This window comes from Panthera tigris, chromosome F2 (genome assembly GCF_018350195.1).
Source record: "Panthera tigris isolate Pti1 chromosome F2, P.tigris_Pti1_mat1.1, whole genome shotgun sequence".
Lineage (NCBI taxonomy): Eukaryota > Metazoa > Chordata > Mammalia > Carnivora > Felidae > Panthera > Panthera tigris.
Window position 1 is genome coordinate 75,086,474 of NC_056676.1, and position 14,612 is coordinate 75,101,085.

At 53.6% G+C, this 14,612-nt stretch overlaps 1 protein-coding gene across 11 annotated transcripts in view; it reads right to left on the reverse strand.

The window, feature by feature from the left end:
* ZFAT (zinc finger and AT-hook domain containing) overlaps nucleotides 1–14,612 on the reverse strand; it is a 251,245-nt gene that overhangs the window by 180,881 nt on the left and 55,752 nt on the right. For 10 of the 11 annotated variants that reach the window (XM_042973111.1, XM_042973108.1, XM_042973116.1 and 7 more), the window contains exons 4-5: nucleotides 2,193–2,381; nucleotides 462–612 (exon numbers count right to left, since the gene is read on the reverse strand). In XM_042973111.1, the coding sequence (XP_042829045.1) occupies nucleotides 462–612; nucleotides 2,193–2,381 (340 nt within the window). Of the gene's footprint in view, nucleotides 1–461; nucleotides 613–2,192; nucleotides 2,382–4,105; nucleotides 7,254–14,612 lie in introns of those variants that run through there. The other variant, XM_042973118.1, reaches the window with a different exon arrangement.

Genomic DNA, 14,612 nt, shown 5'->3' on the forward strand with positions numbered 1-14,612 from the left:
AGAGCATGCTTGGGATTCTCTCTCTGCCCCTCCCCCCAACCTGTGCACATGTGCGCACATGCTCTCTCTCACTTTCAAAATAAATAAAAACCTTAAAAAAAATTTTTTTTAGTAAATAAATAAAAATCAGCAAACGTACTAAGGCCTTACTTACACCTCTTTTTATTAAGGTTAAACATATGTCTGACGTACGTAAACTGCTCCCCCTTCATTAAGCCAGTCGGTGCTCAGGTCCTAAAGCAAGTGGATCTGCCACGCATTTCACAGAAGCAGCCCGGGCTCAGTCAACACACAGGCACCGTAATGGAGAGTCCAACTCCTGGGTTACATCAAGGAACCCATGTCCTCTACAACCCAGTCTGCAAACACAGTCCTGGGACGCTAACATGCTGGTCCTCTAGCCCCCACAGCCATCACCAGAATCCAGCTCTGGCTGAGGTCACACGGGACACACACTTTACCTGCTGGACTTCATGGGCTGCTCGTACGGCGTCTGCTGAATGGCGTACTCCTGGTACCCTCTCCGAGGCGCCAGGTCGGCCGGGGTGGCCTCGGGGTTTGCAGTGCCCGTCTCCGGGGGCCCGGCCTCCACTGGAACGATCTTGGTGGCACCTGAGATGAAGGTACAAGGCAGCACACATTGAAGGGGCACCGCGGAGGTCCCAGATCCCACCCCTTACGGGAGTGGAGCCCCAGAAGTGTTTCTTCACTGTATACAGTACCCTTACCAGGTACTGGTTTTCCTGCAGTGCACACGTTTAACGTGTGTGTGTGCGTGTGTGTGTGTGTGTGTTGGGTGGGAAGGGCAAGTTTCCTAATAATCTACCAAAACACCTTTCTGAGGTAATTCCCTTTGATCTATGAAAAAGACAAAAACATGTAAGACGGGGACATACATACGTATGTGTTTACCTATCGGGTTTTATACAGGACCACCTGTAAGCGGTCCTGTATAAAGTAAATAAGGTAAATCCCGTATAAAGGCAAATAAGTGTAAAATTGCACCAAGACAGTATGGAGCAGTGGCATCGGCCGTGAACAGGAATCCGAGCTGCCAAGGGTCCAGTCCCAAACATGACATGACTTTACCATCAGCCTCCGTTTCCACCCTAGCAAATGACGGGTCTGGAGTGGAAAACCTCAAAGGTCCCTTTGCTCGTGCAATTCTATGATGTGAAATGATCAAAGACCTTGCACAGCAGCGGACACTTCCCACGTATGTGGACACACGCACATGCACGTATCCAGTGCAGTGAAGAAAAGGCTCCAGTCTATCCCTGGATCTAGAACAGCAAAGATCCATCACACTTCTATCCCCCTTGCAGAAATCTTGAAAGCCTACTGCCAATTTTAAAGACGTTACTGTGGGAACTTCGTCTAGAGACGGCTGAGAACAGGAGCCACCCCTCTCCGAGGTTTCTCTTCCCAGATTGACACTGCTCTGAAGCAGGCTAGCGCAGATGAAGTGAGTTTCCAGAAGGTTCCTCTCGCCCAGTGTTTTTATTTCCTAATGATCATCGTACTCTGCATCGAAGTGTAAAGAGGCACTTATCTGGCATTTTCACCTTAAATAAGGAGTTACTATTTCCACTGGAAAGGGCTGTTTAAATGGCTGCAGCTGCTCTTAAAATCCTACACTCGATTTTAAAATACATTTGACAACTAGCCCTGAAATGGATAGGGAAAAAACCATTATTATACTTTGGAACCTACTATCACATCATACTGCTTTTTGTCTGAAGTATCCCTTCCTGAAAGAGGCCTTTTTTAAAAAAAGGTAGTATAATATCTCCACAGGCTGCTTTATGTGAAAGGAAATGCAGACGGGAATCTCCAGCATTAGAAAACATTTGATGGAACCACTAAAAATGCAGGACAGAAGTTAGGCGGAGGGGACCGGAGAACATGGGCTCCCGGGAGCGGGCTGCGGCCCTCTGGTCTCAGCAGGTCTGTCTCACACGGGGGGACGCACCGCTCAACGCTCAACAGTGAGCGGGGGGCACACCCAGGACAGGGACTGGGCCAGGGGAGCAAAGGAAAGACACGTTCCGTGGCCGCTGCTCCTCTGACCGTGTCTGCGGCAGCGACAGCAGCAGCCCCTGCCCGGGACCACGGGGTCCAAGCAGCGAGACTGCCCGGTATGGACTCAGCCCAACGTCCTTCTCCGGCCCCGTCCCGCTTGCTGTGCTCACCTGGAATAGCTTCGTGTGCCGTTAAAACCACACTTATGATGGGCTTCTTCGCTCCGGAAACCTGCCCGGCCTCCTTTCCCGAGGAGACCTTCTGGACTTTCTCCGTCCTCTGTGTCCGCGGCCTCCTTGGAGTCTTTTCTCGATCATCCTCCTTATACTTCCTTTCCAGTTCAAGGTCAGATTCATCACCTGAAGGTCAAATAATACTGAGATGTATAAAATATCCTTTTATATCAGTGACAGAATTGGAGCGCGCACATAACCTTTTTATGCGACAGTAAGAGAAATATATGTGTGTGATATATACACTTGGGTCCTCACTGCTACGCAGGCCTCTCCAACACTTCAGGCATCGTCTTTGATTCTTCAGTCTCTCACCTGATTCAGTAAATTCGGCACTGAGGCCACAGGCCACCATCGAGGCACTGGGGATACAGTGTTGATAAAGCAGGCATGACCCCTCACCTTGTTTTCACGACGCCTACCAGACTTGAGAGTCATTAAGGAAGATAAGAGTCTCCCAAGATTTATAGCCCAGGAAGAAATCATTCAAGCTACAATTACTAGGTACCCTCCGTGGGGGATACGAAGACCAGTAAGGCACAGACCCAGACCCTGCCCTCAAATGCCCTGCAGTCTGGTGGGGGACGGGGGTGGGGGAGGGGGGCAGTCAGCCGCGCGCCAAGTGAAATGAGAAGGGATCCACTCGAGAAGTCAGGAAAGGCTTTCTGGGGAACCAACCCTTCCGTTAACTGTAAACACAAGCGTCTGTGAAGTGATGGGAACGCTGGGGAACAGGTCACGCAAAAAGGGTGTGAAACAAAGGAGTGGGTATGGTAATAAAAATGGCAACATCCCATGGGGCGCCTGGGTGGCTCAGTCAGTTAGGTGTCCGACTTCGGCTCGGGTCATGGTCTCACGGTCCGTGGGTTCGAGCCCCGCGTCGGGCTCTGTGCTGACAGCTTGGAGCCTGGAGCCTGTTTCGGATTCTGTGTCTCCCTCTTTCTCTGACCCTCCCCTGTTCATGCTCTGTCTCTCTCTGTCTCAAAAATAAATAAATGTTAAAAAAATTTTGAAAAAAAAAATGGCAACATCCCATTGTAAGAAAAGACAGCAAAGACAAGCAGGAAACCATTAGCTTACATGTGTGCTGTGTGGGTATAGCTTCATGGAGAAGCAGGGAGGTGGAAATAAAACCAGCGGAGGGAGTGAAAGTTAGGTTCCAGAGGGCCCGAAGGCCCCCCGAGAGGTCTGGGACCGTCCTTCAGGGAGAGCAGGGCAGGAAACTCCAGTGCCCACGGATGCCAGTCTAGCAGTGTGGGCAAGGGAAGCCGCCAAGCAGGACTCAGGTGACGGAGCACAGGCCCCAGCTGCGGCTGGGGCCACCCTGTCAGGTCGTAGGACAAGGTCATCCAATCTTTGGGCTGTTCAGAGAGAGACCAGGAATTCCAATTTTTTACATGAAATCTTTAGATGCTTCAAGGTCGGCCCTAATCTAAAAGATCTTAAGACAATGGGAGAGCCAAGAGAAACGCGTTTGCGGCCACATTTCACCCACAGCATCCCCCTGCCACCGAGGAAGGCAACGGTGAGCCACAGTTTATGTGGGAGGAGGGCTAACCGGTATCTGTGCTTTAAACATCTGCCGCCACTGGGGAGGGTGAACTGGGTGGGTTCAAAGGACACTTAAACCCACTGAAGAACGGAGACGCCAGCCACAGAAGGAACGGCGGCCGACATCGCAAGGCCACGCTTGGCAGTAGCCTGAGGGGGAAGAAAGACTTCAACACCAAAGTGAGGAATAAAAGGACGCGTGATCGCTTGAATGCATGCGGTTCCGGATTCCAGAGGAGATACAGGAAGGAAGGGGAAGGAGTTTTCGGTCTTGGAATCACACACAGACCTGAACTAACCTGCCCCAGAATCCCTTCTTCGGGACGTCATGACAAGTGGAAGGAACACAGCCCTTTGGCAGAGACGCACGCGGGGCGGGTGCATGGCTGCAGGACAGACGCACAGGCGGACGGACACTAGGGGCCCGGAAAGCGCCGGCATGGGGCATCACGCAGGTGAGGTCAGAACGGTGCAGTGATAAGGCAGAAGCTGGAGAAAACGGGAGAAACCAAAGGGGAGACGGCCTGAGGCGGCTCCGTACGTCCCTGCTTCCCACGATGCAGGTCGGCCGACAGCCAGACCCGCACATAAATGTACCAACCAACGGGACAAGATAAAATGCGGAGACACAAACTCTTGGGGAAGGCTGCTGGGGGGAGGAAAGCGCTCCCAAGATGACGCCAGGAAAAAAACGTGGCTAATGGGGCAGACTGATCAAGACAAACACTTACGTTTGTCCCCACAGACCAAGTACTTGGAACATGTTTCAACCTGGTGGAAGCAGTCTTAGGGAATTTAATAGACCAGAGCAGGTCCTTAGTCACGTAATTAGCGTCAGTACTAAGCCTGTTAACATTGAAGCGAAGAGAAAAACCAGCAGATGAGATCGTGAATCACACAGACTGTGCATTACTGTCCAAGGCCAAAGGGGAGAAGTCAAGGACCATCATATAGGTCCACCCCTTGAAGAGCAAGACGACCCCTGAGGAGCAGAAGAAACAGGGCAAAACGAGTGACCTGCGAAGTCACTGCCAGTGCTTACATCCTGTGACGTCTGACCTGCATCAGGCCTGACGGGAATGTTTTTAGATCATTTTTTAGTGGCTGTATTAAAAACATTTCAAAGAGCCTAAAGTTGCCTGCGTCACAGTCACGTGGGTGACACGTGTGCATAAGCAACAGGAGAATATACTGGATGCTATGAAGAGGCAAGAACAACTTACCAAGGGACTGTTTGCATTTAAAATCATGCTTCACTTTATAAACAGGCTCACCAAGGGATACAATTCAATTCATGAGCGACACAGCAGGAAGAGATATGTTCACGTACGACAACAACAAGAGCAGCACCCTGTGAATTTGAGCCTGCCATAAGCAGAACCCGGGTTAACAGCACGAATCAACTTAAAAAACCAAAAGTACACACACAGCGTTAGCCTGCACAAGCAGAAGGGAGCTCCTGGCTGTGCCCTGGATAAGCTAGATCCTGACTCTGCTGCCGGCATCCTATGTTGGGACGCGCTGCAGAGCTGAGCACCATGAGGACGGTGGACAGAGCACATAAGGATCTGGAAGAGCCTGGGTTGGCCCAGGGGGAGGAGGGGAGACGGTAAGAATCTCACCTCCCCCATCAGTGCCCTCGCTCCGGCCACCAGACCCACCCCCGGTGCCCGTGCCTGCCTCAAGGGCAGTGCCCCTCCCGCTCCGGGGACAGCCACCCGGCCGCTGGGGCTACAGGACCTCATGTGGCGAAGGGGGTCTGGGGGAGAGGCTGCCAGGGGGCTTCTGGGAGCAGCTTTCTTCCCTAAGAAGAAAGAAACGTCCCTCTTCTTCGGCCAGGCATTGCCGTGTGCACTGCTTAGAACAGAGGTAAACACCCAGGAACTACAGGAGAGCAAGCGAAAGACGGGTCAATGCCTCGAGGATCTCAAAGGGAAACACGGTCCTGAGACTGTGATGGCGGCTGAGCCCGCCCTGGAACCACTGGTCCCCAGATGCCTCTTTACCCCAATGAACAGCCATCCTCATCCTCAAACACGTCTTCAGTTGGTGCCTCTGCTAAAAGTCATCTTGACGGACACACCTCCAAACCATTCTCCTTCCTGATCCCAGAGTGAATCGCTTCAAAATTCACATCTGTCCCTGTCACTGCACCCCTTCAAACCCTTCCGTGGCTTCCCTCCCGTCTGCACTAGGAGAAAGTACCAGATAAAGCACGCCAAGATCTGCTATAAATCTTCTCTCCCGCGACCCCTGAACCCTCAAGGCCGTGACTCAAATACACACCCACGAGTACCTACTGCTCACCCCTTTGGCCTACAATACTGGGTGACAAGTTGACCAAATACCCCTCTGTACCTTGCACACAGGTAACACACAACACCCCCACGCCACATCCTCTGCTTGTCCGAATGACAAACTGAAAGGCACACACACACGCACACACACACACATATAACCAACATACCACCACAGCAATGGCTGGACTTCCCATACTGCTTTGCGATTTTCTATTCAGGTGCCTCACTGTGCTGTGACTCTCCTGCAGGATGGGTCCGTGCCTCCTTATTTTATGAGCCTGATAGGCCTGTAGCAGAGAAAGGGCCTACCCTAGGGGACAAAGGAGACCTGCACGGCTGTGCTCCAAAAAGCCAGGCGAGAACCAGTGGGTACAAGTCAGCAACAGATTTCAGCAGAAGAGAGAAATTTCCAGCAGTCAGAGCTGTCCAACAAGGAAAGGGTGGTTTTTGGTGATGCATTTCCGATGACGGTTTTCAAGGAAGCTTCAGATACCATTTGTCACACTGTGGGGAAGAGTCTGCAACACCTGGGAGATCAGACTAGGCAACGTTTGCATCTCTAAATTCGAAGCCCCTCCCAGGGAGATAGAGCCTCTCCTTGAGGAGCATGGCTGTGGAAAGGAGGCGCCAGGGAGAAAAGGGGGTGGAGGAATGAGCAATATGGGTCAGTGAAAGAAAAATGCGAGTAAGACAGTGGGGGACGGAACACTATGCACCCTCCTCCCTCTTGGACGGACACCAGAGACCAGTTTGTGCTTTGTGCGAGTTCTGGTTCCCTGACTGAAATGCCAGTGGGGCTCTCGCTGTGTCCCCTTGGCCCACACCCGACTCTGGCAGCAGCTACAGAGGGCAGCTCACACTTACCTGGTCTTCCAGCATCCCACCTCTGCTGCACAGGGTGTCCTTTGGCGACCTAGCTGAGCCCCTGCAGCCCAGAAGTGAAGACGGTTCAATATGGCGGAGGGCAACCCTCAACCAATGAGGGATGGGAGCCAACACATGACCACTCTGGGCTCCTGACTTGGGTGGACAATTCTGGAAGCCATTTGAAGCTTCAAGATTCTGGAAGAGCCGAGGTTTCACTGACTAAAGGAGTGAGCCCAACAACAAACCCTTGGCTCTCTTCCGTCCCTATCGCACCTCCCCACTCCCTCACTTCTGCTGCCTGGGATCACCATCCCATAAACTGTCCACAGCCAAGGCTGCATCTGGGGGAACAGATGCTAAGATACTCCCCATTGAAGACTTCCCCAAATGTACATCCTTCATCAATTCTCTGTGGCCTCACCCAACATGGAACCACAGCCCATTCAGCTACATTCCATTCTCGAGAGCTTCCAAAGACTCTTTTCCCGTGGACTCGGGCACCACACGGTGAGCACTGTCCTCAGCAGCCTTGGGAATGATTCTTGGGGATGATGTGACATGATCCCTTGGGCACTGGAGCACTATGGAAAGAACAAGGCTCCCACAGAAAAAGCAGCACGTGCATTCAGGGAGGAGCAAATAACTCCAGGTAAAACACCATGCATGAGAGGGGCAAGCCGGTAGGCTGAATAAAGACCGGCAGACACAGGCCACAACCCTGGACGCTACCCAGAGATTCCGGGCTACGAACGCAGACGTCTACACGGAGAAATCCTGGGTTGTCTGTGGCGTCCCCGGAAGCCATGCGTCTTTCAGCCCCCGGCCCGGCTCTATCATGGCCGGCACTACCACCTAGTTTTCATTCCCAGCCACAGCTCTGGCACACAGTAGGTGCTCACCTTTTATCTGTGGAAAGTAGCACTAGGCACGCCGGAGGGTCTCCCCACTTCCTCCCCTGCCGCCTGCTTCTCAAGTCTCCCTCCATCCAGTCTCCTGTTGTTTCTGGATGTGACGTGTAGCATTTGTGCAGCATGGCAGTGGCGGGGGGGGGGGGGGGGGGGGAGTCCTGGTTCCCAGTCTCTGGCGGTAAAATCATAGGCGTGGGCCCTACGGCCGACATCACGGGTCCTCTGGGAGTCGAGAGAGGAGAGAGCTCCAAGACCTCACGAGGAAACTTCCCTGAGAAGTCCCGGCTCTCAGCCCACACTCGCCACCCAGTCTCCCAGCACTGTCCTTCCTTCAGGCACAAGCATGGAGACACTCGCTCCAGACCCAGCATTTCTGGAAGCCGAGGCAAATTAAACCACCAGGCTCCATGGACACATTCACTTTTATTTTCAGGACTCCACCTGGCTGTGGACTTGGGAGGGTCAAGTCAACCTTGGCCTGACTTCAAAGCCTGTCTCTTCAGTTTCTCTGCCTGCTTCCTAGTTACCCTCTCCTCACTCTGGTTAAGTATTCATGTCAAACACTGCTCTTCTGAAAACAGAATTTCTATCTCTAATAGCAAGTTCAACAATAATTTTCTACCACTTAATAAAACATTCTCTTTGTAAGCTGACTTCTTCTCGTTCTCCTCCTTTTTCCAGATTTTCTCCGTGTCTGTGCTTCTTAAACAAAACATCATTTATGCGCAAAAGAAATAAGTAGTTCCTTGGAATTATCAAAGGACTACAGAATGTATTTGTTCTTTACGAGCCAACAGTTCACTCCACAGATAATTATGGAGAGCCGCGCGCTGTCCTAGGCATTTGGGACACTGTGTGTACGGAACAGAGAAAGACCCCTGCCTCCTGGAGTTTACGGCTAGTGGGGACATTCAGGATATTGAAGACTTGACAAATAGGTATATCACAGAGTAAGCTAGAAGGCAATCAGGCACGCGGGAGCTGGGCAGGTCCACAGCGTGGAGTCTAGTGAGCTAGTTCTGATCTAACAAACACAACTCACACAACCATTTCCTACCAGTGAGGACGGTCACTGTGACACGGCTCATTTATTTACTTGTCCGCCCACCCCTCCCCAGGGATCTAAGCACAATGAGCACGGCAGGATTTAGCCCATTGTGCAGGAAGCCTATCAGTGCCTGACACGCTGCAGGGACTCGATAAAGTGGAGAGAGGGCAGGGCCTCACGCTTCACAAGGCAGCAGAGTCGGCCATTTGTTAAGCAGAGAACAACAGAGGGCCCCTTGGGTGCCTGGCCCTGTGCCAGGCTCCGGGGACCCGAGAAGAACCAGGCCCGTTCCTACCCGCAGAGAGCTCCGAGGCTCACCCACTCGACAGATGAGCCAACACTGACCAGCGCCCCCGCCCTCAGCATGCTACACTGTCATCACCGTCTTTGGTCCTCGGCCCCTCATGAAGCTGCTGGGTCCCTAAGCCCATTATAAAGACAAGGCTCGGGGAGCCTGGCTGGCTCAGTCGGTTGAGCGTCCGACTTCAGCTCAGGTCATGATCTCACAGTCCGTGAGTTCGAGCCCCGCATCGGGCTCTGTGCTGACAGCTCAGAGCCTGGAGCCTGCTTTGGATTCTGTGTCTCCTTCTCTCTCTGTCCCTCCCCTGCTCATGCTCTGTCTCTCTCTGTTTCAAAAATTAAAAAAAAAAAAAACAAAAACAAAAAAACATTAAAAAGAATTAAAAAATAACAAAGACAAGGCTCAGTGAGGGGGAGAGGTGACAGGACCAAGAGACCCTCTCCCCCATTAGGAGGCAAACCCAGTATCATCCCTGAGTCTGTGTGCAACAGAGTGAGGCCTTCTCCCTGCCCTCTCCCACCCCTGATAGAGCACATGGACAGAAACCAACCAAACAGCCGGGCCCCACAGTGGCCAATGTTGTCTTCAGATGGCCGTGAGGACACACGGGCCTGGCCCTCTCTCTGCTCTCTCCTTGGGGAAAGTGCTTGGCTTACAGACGCTCACGGACCACGGCACCCGAACACCGCCCTTAAACAACCTCTTTCCCCCCAACCCATTTCCCTCTAATGGGGGCCTGGCGCATCTGTGCGGAAGGCTAAGGGGGGAAATAAAGGCTGGCACTTGCTCAGTGTGCCCTCGGTCGAGCCCCCATCAGCGGTTCAGAGACCTTGTGCTCCCCATCACGTCCCACGCCCCCCCGCCAATCTGCCGGCCACACTAAGGCACACGGCGCAGTCAGCCACACAGCTGGAGACCCTAGCACAACAGACGGCCGGGCCAGCCTCTGCACCCGGGGCCCGGCATCGAAGATCCCATCCCAGCTCGTGGGGGGCATGCCCAGCTCCTCCACTCTGCAGCCAAGCTTCTCGTTGGGAAAAGGCCATTCTTGGTAAGCGAGGAAGGCAAGAGTTTCAGCACTGCTCGCACAGGTAAAGGTCTGTCTCCCCTGCACTGAGACAGACTGAAGTCTCTTACAGCAAACAAGGCACTAACATGGCTCTTCTGAGACAGAGACGCTCAGGGAAGCCCAGCTGCCAGCAGGGCGCCCAGCCTGACACCAATGGGTAATCTGGGATCGTTTACTCACCCTTGTTTCAGGGAATGCCCAGCTCACCCCCTGGGCCTCTGCAGGGTGCCTGACAAGGAATGGCTGGAAAATCGATGTCTCTTAATAAATAGCATCCAGTGTGGGAAATAAAGACACTGATTGGGGGCTGGGGGAAGGAAGTACCCAGGTTACACCCCAAGCATCCTGATGCTGCTTTTAAGGTGAACCACCTTCCAAACGGCCTGCTCTGTACACAGGTGTTAATTACACAATTCACCGTAAGGTCGTATTTTATCTTCAAATTGCACAAGATGTCTAAAATATCTTCACCGAGCTGTTTCAGAAAACACTCTTGATCTAACAGAAAACAGGATGTAATTTTAGTGAGATCGATAGCTGAAATCTGCCCGAGGTGCGTAAAAGGCAGATTGCACTGGCTCCCATCAAACCCCAGCGGGTCTTGGGGGGAGGCCAGCCAGGCCGCAGGAGGAAAGGTCAGCATTGACCCCATCAGCAGCACTGGGGCTTGGATGGAAACATCTCACGGTGGTCTGTGTCTGTCTGGTAGTTTTCCTCCGGTCAACAATCTGGAGAGACAGAGAAACTCCACCGGTACTTAGATAAGACCACCCACCTCATCTTCCGCGTGGTACTTTACAGTGTGCAAAGCACTTTCCTGAGCATTAACTTAACGAGCACCTGTAACTCGACTACCGTATGCACCGTGTGCCCCTGTAGCCAATCTTTTTATGTTTTGCTTTTCGCTCCAAGGCTCTAATGACCGTGCTCTTCCGGAACATGAGGCCCTCAGTTGAGGGGCCCCTGTCCGTCAAATTCACACCACGCTGTGTAGACATTCACTGTCTGAATCCCAGCATGACTCTCACTGCAGCAGGAAGGCGCTCATCAAGGGTGTCGAGCGGCAGAACCACTGTCAGGTGAATTATTTAAGCAATTTCAACGTAAACAGTCGGCAAAGGGGCGTGATTTCTCTGGCTGAAACGGGTGGGGTCCCCCTCGCCACCTCCCACATCAGCGCCCCCACCCGTCCACCCTGAGCCGCTAGCACCTCTGCAGGGCCCTGAAAACACCTTGAAAACGAGCGGATGAGGACGCACGCGGAAGGGCTGTGCCAAGTACCACTTCGACGACGGCCGTTGCCCTGAGTGGCCAGGGCGGAGGGCGCGGGGCGTGAGCGACACTCTTTCAGCTGCATCGGTCGGGAGCTCTCTAAACTTACGGTCTGTGCGTGCAAAGCGAATCACTGTTCAAGCAAGGGAAAGGCTGCACAGTGAAGCACACACAGCCGTCCCTCGGGCCGCGCGTGCTGCCGTGGGGCTGGTGCCCATGCGTACCCACCCCCGGTCTGGGGCCGGGACGCCCGGTCCCCGTGGTTCTGTTGGGTCTGTGCTAACACAAGAGAGCTGCAGCGGGAGCGTGCCTCACCTGCCCCCCGGCCCAGTGTGCCCTGTCGAGTCACTGACGTTCCGGGAACTGTAACTTCTAATTTCCTGACATCTGTGCCTTATAGCTCTTCAACCCCAGCACATTGGCGTAATTCTTTATATTTCATTTCCTTTTGAAAAGACGGTGTTTAAAAGAGCTATGGCACAGTGCAAGGTGGAATGCGAAACCCAATGTGGAAGCAGATGTTCCCAGAAGGGTGGGCACGCCCACAGTGCTAAGACCCACCCCCCACGGCAGGGCCTGGTGCCCTCGCACGCAGGGGAGCGCTCTGACTACAAACCTGAGGCAGGGAGCAGACACCCAGCATGGGTCCCATTTTAAGAGTAATGAGCGGGGTGCCTAGGTGGCTCAGTCGGTTTAGGGTCCAACTCTCGATTTTGGCTCAAGTCACGACCTCATAGTTCGTGAGATCTCATCAAGCTCTGTGCAGAGCCTGCTTGGGATTCTTTCTCTGCCTCTCTCTCTCTCTCTCTCCCTGTCCCTTCCCCCATTCACTATCTCAACAAACTTAAAAAAAAAAAAAGGGTAATGGGCAAAACTCCAGTGTCCTCAGTGTTCTAGAAAGTTCCCATTTGCCCCTCCAGGCCCACCCTCTGTCCTTCACCCAGGGGGTCCACTGCCCTCTGGCTTCCTGCTGGGTTTGGCCAATGGAGGAGGCAATGGCAGGAGATCTGGGCTCCCTCCTGGTCACCAGCTTGTCTGAGGTTGGTTCCCCTGGCCTTGGAGTTCAGGGGCCACTCTCCCCCTCTGTCTCTATACCTGGGGCGTAAACAGCACTCCACTACCGCGCTATCCACAGTCTCTCCCATGACCACACTTTGATGGGGAATCCCTTTACTAAACTCTCAGGTTGACAATTCAAGTGTGGCACCTGCTTCCTGGCCATGTCCCACCAGCTCCCCGCAGAGATCCTTTCAGTCACCCTAGATGGCTCCTCTTTCTGGCCCCATGTCACCTTCATGTCAGCATGAGCCACACTCCTCAGACCCAAGAACAATGGCCTCTATCCCAGCTTCATCTCATTTCGTCTCCCTGCCTCACCTATCATCGCTGACCCGTCCTCCTCTCCCTTAGAAGTGGCCTTCCTCAGGAACTTCCGCCCAGTCCCCTGATGACCGTCTACTTGTGCCCTCATAGGCTGATGGCCCCAGGGCTAGGGCTCCAGCCCAGCCCTCCTGCCGGCTCCCCGGCCAGGTAGATAACATCCCCTTGGACACCCACAGTCTGCCAAACTCAACGGGTGACCACAAGGAACCTGTCCTCTCTCCCCCAAACCTGCTTCTCCCTGGGGTTCTCAGGTTGGCAGGGCCCGTCCTCCACCCTAGCACCCAAGCCAAGACCCAGGCCACTGCCCACTCACTCCCTCTTGCCTCTCGCCCCGTCCAACCTCTACCAGGCCCTGGGAATCCCATTTCCGCCGGAGCTCTGGACCCTGTACCCTTCTTGCCACTCCCACGGCCACTGCTGAATTTGGATACTATAGACCCTCATTGGGACTCCCCCACACCCTCTCCCACTGACTCCTCTGAGCTCCCTCCAGACCCCGTGTGACCTCAGTGGGTGCTCCTCCCGCGTACCTCCAAGTGCTGGTCTGGTTCTCCGCCCGCACCACCGAACTCTGAGCGACTTTCCTGCGCGAACGCTGTTCTCTCGCCATCGCATCACCGGCAACAACCACACGCCTGGTACGTAGATAGCGGTGACTGCCGCTTCCACTGGATCAATGAATGACCCACAGCAGAGCTGCAAAAACACTCCCGTTCTTCCCAGCCCCTAACGCCACACGCACCCCGAACTCTGATGAGCTTCTCTGACCTTACGAAGAGAAACTAAGCCCCTCTGACACAAGATCTCCTTGCTCGCCGTCCCCTCCTGTCCCAGAGGGGTTCCTTTGGGAGGGATGCTGTTCCTTTCCCCAGGTCCACATTCTCAGCTGCAGGATCCGTGTCTGTGTTCGTATCCCTCAATTCCCCACAGGCCCTCACAGCGCCCCCTGTGTGGTAACACTCACACCAGGCAGGTTGACTTGGCAAAGGGCAGATGAAGAGTTAAGCGTGCTCGCAATCACACATTTGAAGAAATTAGCTCATAGGCACTCATGTATAATTAACAGCGCACTAATATTCCAAAGTACCTGTTCTAAATTGCCCAAGAACTAATTAAATCTCAGAACACCCCAGAGAGTAAGTGTTATCAGCCACATTAATAAAAAGCTCAGAACAGTCGTCAGAACAGCAGACTGATAAGGGATTATATTCTGGGACTCTGGCACCAATTCGCTCCACGCTGCTAAGACAGCAGTTTAAGGAACTTATTAGCCCACGACAATTCCATCGGACCTGCTGAATACGCATCACTCTCGCTTCTGTGCTTCCCCTCAGGCTTTCTCGCATCTTCCCGGCTGCCTGGCTCCGGAGGAAAGCCAGGCAGGCACCTGCTTCCAGCAGCGGCCCCGTGCAGTGACAGCCATGAGAAGAAGCACGGGAAGGGCAGGAGGCCTCTGTCTTCCCCGTGACCCCGGTTCCTGCTATGTTACCGCACCTGCAGGCTTGTGCTGGAGCCACAGGAAAGGAAATGCCTGTCTCACCTCCTCTCCGCACACATAAACGCCAGGTCATCCTCAGACATGGAGCTCATGGCCCCCTCCTCAGGAAGCCCTCCAGGATGTACGCCACAGACATGTGGTCCTGCCCTGCCCTGCCTCT